General features: G+C 52.6%; 1 protein-coding gene across 1 annotated transcript in view; it reads left to right on the top strand.

The window, feature by feature from the left end:
* Positions 1-3,120: 3,120 nt before the first annotated feature.
* The window catches only part of LOC113829392 (collagen alpha chain CG42342), a 40,909-nt gene continuing 37,805 nt past the window's right edge, over positions 3,121-6,224 (top strand). The window contains exons 1-2 of the mRNA XM_070132554.1: positions 3,121-3,127; positions 4,044-4,114. Of these exons, the coding sequence (XP_069988655.1) occupies positions 3,121-3,127; positions 4,044-4,114 (78 nt within the window). The remainder of the gene's footprint in view (positions 3,128-4,043; positions 4,115-6,224) is intronic.

Raw genomic sequence — 6,224 nt, 5'->3', positions numbered from 1 at the left:
AAAGAAAGAAAGAAAGAAGGAAAGAAAGAAAGATAGAGAAAGAGAGCGAGAGAACGCGAGACCAGCAGACTGATTTATGATGACGTGATGCTGCAGCGTTGGCATAAATGGCATTATTGATGCTGTTATTTATCTCGCCGTTCTACGTTAAGTGTCATCTATTTTTTTCTTTTTTTTCGTCGCCTTCCTCTCTTCTTCTTTTTTCTTTTTCCTTTTTTTATTCTTCATCATCTGTGCATTTCGGGTTTCTTTGTGACGTCATCGTCTTCATCGTCAGTAATATTCTCTTCTTTATTCGATTTTCACTTCTTTATCTTCGTCCTCCATTTTCTCTTCGCTTTTGTTCAGTCAAATATTTCCTCCTCTCTCTCTCTTCCTCTTCTCCCCCACTTCATCCTTCCCCTCCAACTGCTCTTTTTGCTTAGTTCCTCCCCCTCTTCCTCCTCCTTCTGCTTATCATATTCGTCACTCTTCTCCTTCTTCTTCTTCTTCTTCTTCTTTTTCTTCTTCTTCTCCTTCTTCTTCTTCTTCTTCTTCTTCTTCTTCTTCTTCTTCTTCTTCTTCTTCTTCTTCTTCTTCTTCTTCTCCTCCTCCTCCTCCTCCTCCTCCTCCTCCTCCTCCTCCTCCTCCTCCTCCTCCCTCCTTCTCCTCCTCCTCCTCCTCCTCCTCCTCCTCACTGCCAAGTGAAAGGACCTGAAGACACACCCGATCCCCCACCCCCCACCCCCCCACCCCTATCTCCCGCCGCCGTGAGTCCTTCCAGACCTGGGGGGGGGGTATGGCTAAGGGTGGGGTTGGGGGTTGGGGGTTAAAGACGGCGCCCTGTGTTTAGTGTCTTCCAAGGAGGGGGTTTGAAGGTCTTGGCGGAGTGGAAGGGGTTCATTGACGGGGTTGGTGTTTGAGGCGGGAGGGGAAGTGGGGAAGAGGGGAAGGGAGGGAGGGAGGGGGAAGGAAAGGGGGTGGAGGGAGAGAAAGGGAAGGAGGGAGGCAGGGAGGGAGGGAAAGAAAGAGAAGGAAGAGGGAGGAAGGGCAAGGTAAGGAGGAGGGAGGGAAAGGGAAGGAAGGAAGTAAAAAGGGACAAAAAGAAAGGGAGAGAGAAATGGACGTAGATAAAGATTAAAAAGAGTACGAAAGGAGATGAAAATTTAAAGGCAAGTTAAAAATACCCTTTTCTCTCTCTTGTTAATTCCGACCATGACACAACGATAAAACAGGAAGGAAATCTTTGTAAACAATAAAAAGAAAGGCAAGTCATTTAAAAAAAGGCGGGAAAGTCGAACGGAAAACGTCTGTATCCGAAGTAAGTCGAATTCTGGCCGAACGCTGACAGAGTCGCCCCTCTCTCCATCACATCCGGAAGGGGGGAGGGAGGAGGGGAAAGGAGGAGGGGAAAAGAGGGAGGAAGGGAGGGAAACGGAGGCAAAAACGAGCTCCACGGCCCCTCGCGCCACCGGATCAGCCAGGGAAGAACGGTCCTTGTGCCACGAGGTCGCAAGGTCGAGAGTCCCCTCGCCGCCGCGTCGGTCGGGAAGGCTCACGACAAATATCCCGAATCATTACGGTCGGCGTGAGTTGCCCGTCCCGACCTAATCACGTGTTTACTGATATCTCGCCGATATGCCTCCTCTTTCCCATAATTATTCGATCGTTGGAGGATTTGCGACTTAGGGAGGGAGCGGGAGGGGGAGGAGGGAGAGAGGGAAAGGGAGAGGGAAGGAAGGAGGGAGGAAGGAGGGAGGGGGAGGGACGGAGGAAGGAAGGAGGGAGAGGGAGAAGGAAGGAAGGAGGGAGAGGGAGAAGGAAGGAAGGAGGGAGAGGGAGGGGTAGGAAGGAAAGCAGGAAGGAAGGACAGAAAGAAAGAAAGACTAAAGCAAAGGAGAGGGGGAGACAAAAAAAAAAAAAGAATGAATAACCCAAAACTAAAAGCATAAGAGAGAACCAGCATACCCCCGACCTCCGAAAGAAAGAAGGAAGCAAGGGCAGAACCAAGAGAACCAGAAAGGACAAGACGACACGTAGACACCCCCAACCCCCTCCCCCACCCCCACCTCCACCCCCGCCAGCTGAGAGGACTCGCGTGAAGGGGCTTCTTCCCCCCTGATGGACCTCCCTTGACCACAGCTCCTCCTCTCCTTAGCGACGCCGTGGCACTCCCCTCTGGCACTCCCCTCCCCCCCCCTCTACCCGTATGGTGCCAGTGAGGAGGAGGAGGATGGGGGAGGAGGAGGGGGAGGTGGAGATGGAGGTGGAGGAGGCTGAGGATAGGGGTAGGTGGAGGAGGAGGAGGATGGGGAGAGGAGGTGGAGGAGGAGGAGGGATGGGGAGAGGAGGTGGAGGAAGAGAAGGATGGGGAGGGGAGGAGGATGAGGAAGAAGAGGAGGGAGGGAGGGGGGGTGGATGGGAAGGAGGATGGGGAGAGGTGGAGGAGGAGGAGGTGGGGAAGAAGGTGGAGAAAGATGGAGAGGAAGAAGAAAAAAAAAAAGAAAAAAAAAAGAGGAGGAGTGGCCGCCCATCCGCCCGCCCGCCCGCCCTGACCGGTGCCACGACCGCCCCTTGAGCGATCCTTTGCGGGCGTGCTCTCCCTCCCTCCCGCCCTGATTGAATTTATCGGCAGAGGAGATTAACCGAGTGTCTAACGGGGCCAATCTGTCTCGCGCTGCCTCCCGCGGCCCCTCTCTTCCCTTCCCTCGTCGCTCCTCCGCTCGCGCTCGCTCCTTTTCTGTCTCTGGCTGTCTGTCTGTGTCTCTCTTTCTGTCTGGCTGTCTGTCTGGCTCTGTCTCTTTTTCTCTCTCCGTCTGTCTGTCTCTTTCTTTCTTTCTCTCTTTCTGTCTGTCTGTCTCTCTCTCTCTCTCTCTCTCTCTCTCTCTGTCTGTCTCTCTTTCTCTCTCTCTCTCTCTCTCTCTCTCCCTCTCCCTCTCCCTCTCCTCTCCTCTCCTCTCCTCTCCCTCTCCCTCTCCCTCTCCCTCTCCCTCTCCCTCTCCCTCTCTCTCCCTCTCGCTCTCTCTACCTATCCCTCTCGCTCCCTCTCCCTCTCTCTTTCCACCCTCCCTCCCCCCTTTCTCCCTGTCTTCCTCTCTCTCTCTTGTCCGGGATTTTGTCAAGGCGTAAAACTTTCACACGATGTCAAGTACGAAGCCATCCATTCATTGCCACGTCTTCCATATTCGCGCTTTTTTTATCATCGCCATCTGTTTTGATCTAGTTTCATCATTTTTTTCCGCTTCTCTCCTTCTCTCCCTCTGGCCCTTTTTTATGTGCATGGTGCCACTGCTGCCCTCCCCTTCCCCCCTCCCCCTCCTCCAGTACCCCGAGTGGCGTTTGGTGCATAAAAGTGCCAACTGTTTCTCATTTTGTTTCATGTTGCTGTGTGCGCTGCCGAGTGCCATCTGCCGAGACTTTTCTCGTTCCGTTTATTGCCTCAATTCCCGGCATCTTGTCTTGACGGCGGAGGATGGTCGAGTCAGAAGAGATGGCGCGAGACACTTTCTTTTCATTTTTCTGTGTCTGGGTGTCGGGCTATCTGTCTGTCTGTCTCTGTCTGTCTGTGTCTGTCTCTATCTTTCTCTGTCTCTTTCTCCCTTCTCTTTCTTTCTCTCTCTCTCTGTCTGTCTCTGTCTCTCTCTCTCTCTCTCTCTCTCTCTCTTTCTCTTTCTCTCTCTCTTTCTCTCTCTCTCTCTCTCTCTCTCTCTCTCTCTCTCTCTCTCTCTCTCTCTCTCTCTCTCTCTCTCTCTCTCTCTCTCTCTCTCCCTCTCCCTCCCTCTCCCTCTCCCTCCCTCCTTCCCTCCCTCCCTCCATCTCCCTCCCTCCCTCTCCCTCCTCCCCCCCCTCCCTCCCTCCCTCATTCCCACCCTTCTACTCCCTCCCTCCCTCCCTCTCCACCCCCCACCCCCCTCTTCGCGTGCACAGGACCAGCGCTCCCGTAAGTTGGTCTCTCGTCTGCGTTGGCTTCAGCGCTTTATTTACCTCTCCTTCCCGCGTCCCAATGTTTATGCAAATTGAATATTAAAGGATATTAACGACATTATTTCCTCTTTCCCTTTCAGGACCGCCAGGGAAGCCGGGGAGACGAGGACGGCCTGGCAAGAAGGGCGACACCGGAGACGTGGGTCCCCTGGTAGGTTGTCGAGCTGTATTTCACACGGACCTGTTACTTGCGCCTCTGTTATTTCACACTTACGAGGCTCCCGCGGGCGCCCATTCTCTGGCAAATGTAGTGTTGTTGTTTTTTTCTCACGAGAAAGCCTGGCACTCGATGTTGTTTTTTTTTTGTTATTATTATTTTTTTTAATGTATGTATAGGGTAGTTAAGATATCACGCTTCGTCTTAAACAGTTATTACTTTTTTTTAGTTTTTTTTCCGAGGACTTAGACGAATGTTTGACTCACGCACTGGATCTGGCACTCATTTTCATTAATTCACGCAAACTCGGACCCCCTCCCCCCCTTCTTTTCACCGCCGCACGGCACCCGACCACGACCCGATCGCTCTTTCACACGGACCCGGGACCCACTGATTTTCACATGGGCCCGGGACCCGCTGCAGTTCACATGGACCCGGGACCCGCTGCTTGCAAATTGCCGCCGCCCGTAAGCAGGAGAGGGGCGCTTCTGCTTGGTTCGCTTGGCCGCCTGAGAGAGGGAGATTGAAAGGGAGAGGGAAAGGGAGAGGGAGAGGGAGAAGTTGAGGTAGAGAGAGAAGTTGAGGTAGAGAGAGAAGTTGAGGTAGAGAGAGAGAGAGAGGAAGAGGAAGAAGGAGAGGGAGAGGTAGATGTAGAGAGAGGTAGAGAGAGAGAGTTAGAGAGAGAAAGAGAGAGAGAGAGAGAAGGGATAAATGTGAGACTGAAGGTGAGGGAGAGGGAGAGAATTTTATTATCGTATGCGTCGCACATTCTAAGCTGAGTCGCGTAGTTACGAATGGAGAGAGAGAGAGAGAGGGAGGGAGGGAGGGAGGGAGGGAGGGAGAAGGGGAGAAAAAAGGAGGATAGGAAAGAGATGATGATGAAGAGGAAGAGAGGGGGAGAGTGACATTTAGTTACGAGGATATAAATAAACGTAAGAGATTCACCCTTCGAGTAGGAGAGAGAGAGAGAGAGAGAGAGAGAGAGAGAGAGAGAGAGAGAGAGAGAGAGAGAGAGAGAGAGAGAGAGAGAGAGAGAGAGGGGGTTAGAGGAGGGAGAAAGTGACTGAGTGAGAGAGAGAGAGAGGAAAGAGAAAAAAGAGAAGGAAAGGAGAACAGAATAAAGGAAAGGAGAGATACGAAAGAACAGAGAAGAGAGAAACGGGAAAAGGGGAGACAACGGAGAATGCAAAAGCGTCGTCATTCCTGATAAACCCTTAATGCTCTGGGAAATACGGCGAGAGAGAGAGAGAGAGAGAGAGAGAGAGAGAGAGAGAGAGAGAGAGAGAGAAAGAGAAAGAGAAAAGAGAGAGAGAGAGAGAGAGAGAGAGAAGAAGAGAAGAGAAAGAGAAAGAGAGAGAGAGAGAGAGAGAGAGAGAGAGAGAAAGAGAAAGAGAAAGAGAAAGAGAGAGAGAGAGAAAGAGGAATCATCATCAGAGGGAGACAGGCGAGCATGCAGGAAGACGAGCGAGTGTTCGTGCACGCGGATCGCCAGATGGACAGTCAGGCAGACAGGCAAGCAAGCAGAGCGTCGTCTGTCTGTCTGCGTTCCCCCGTGCAGATAGACAGGCAAGCAAGCAGAGGCGTCTGTCTGTCTGCGTTCCTCCATGCAGATCGCCAGATAGACAGGCAAGCAAGCAGAGGCGTCTGTCTGTCTGCGTTCCTCCATGTAGAGAACCAGGTAGACAGGCAAGCAAGCAGAGCGTCGTCTGTGTCTGCGTTCCCCCGTGCAGAGAGCCAGATAGACAGACAAGCAAGCAGAGCGTCGTGTGTCTGTCTGCGTTCCTCCATGCAGATAGACAGACAAGCAAGCAGAGCGTCGTGTGTCTGTCTGTCTGCATTCCTCCATGCAGATCGCCAGATAGACAGTCAGGCAGACAGGCAAGCAAGCAGAGCGTCGTGTGTCTGTCTGCGTTCCTTCCTCCCTGCCCGACAGCCCCGGCCCCGCGCGAATGCAAATTGATAAGCGCGAAAGCGAAGGGAGATTCGGCGCACGTTTGGCGATTTTTCCCCCTGCGGCAGATTTTTTTGCGTGCGTGCGTGCGTGCGTGCGTGCGTGATCTCTGGTGCGGACGTGGAGGTAAATCGTCCCCTTTTGTTAGTGCAT

The sequence above is a fragment of the Penaeus vannamei genome, chromosome 17 (assembly GCF_042767895.1).
Source record: "Penaeus vannamei isolate JL-2024 chromosome 17, ASM4276789v1, whole genome shotgun sequence".
In the NCBI taxonomy this organism is placed as follows: Eukaryota; Metazoa; Arthropoda; class Malacostraca; order Decapoda; family Penaeidae; genus Penaeus; species Penaeus vannamei.
The sequence above is the reverse complement of the archived record's forward strand: the minus strand, read 5'-3'. Positions and strand labels throughout refer to the sequence as shown.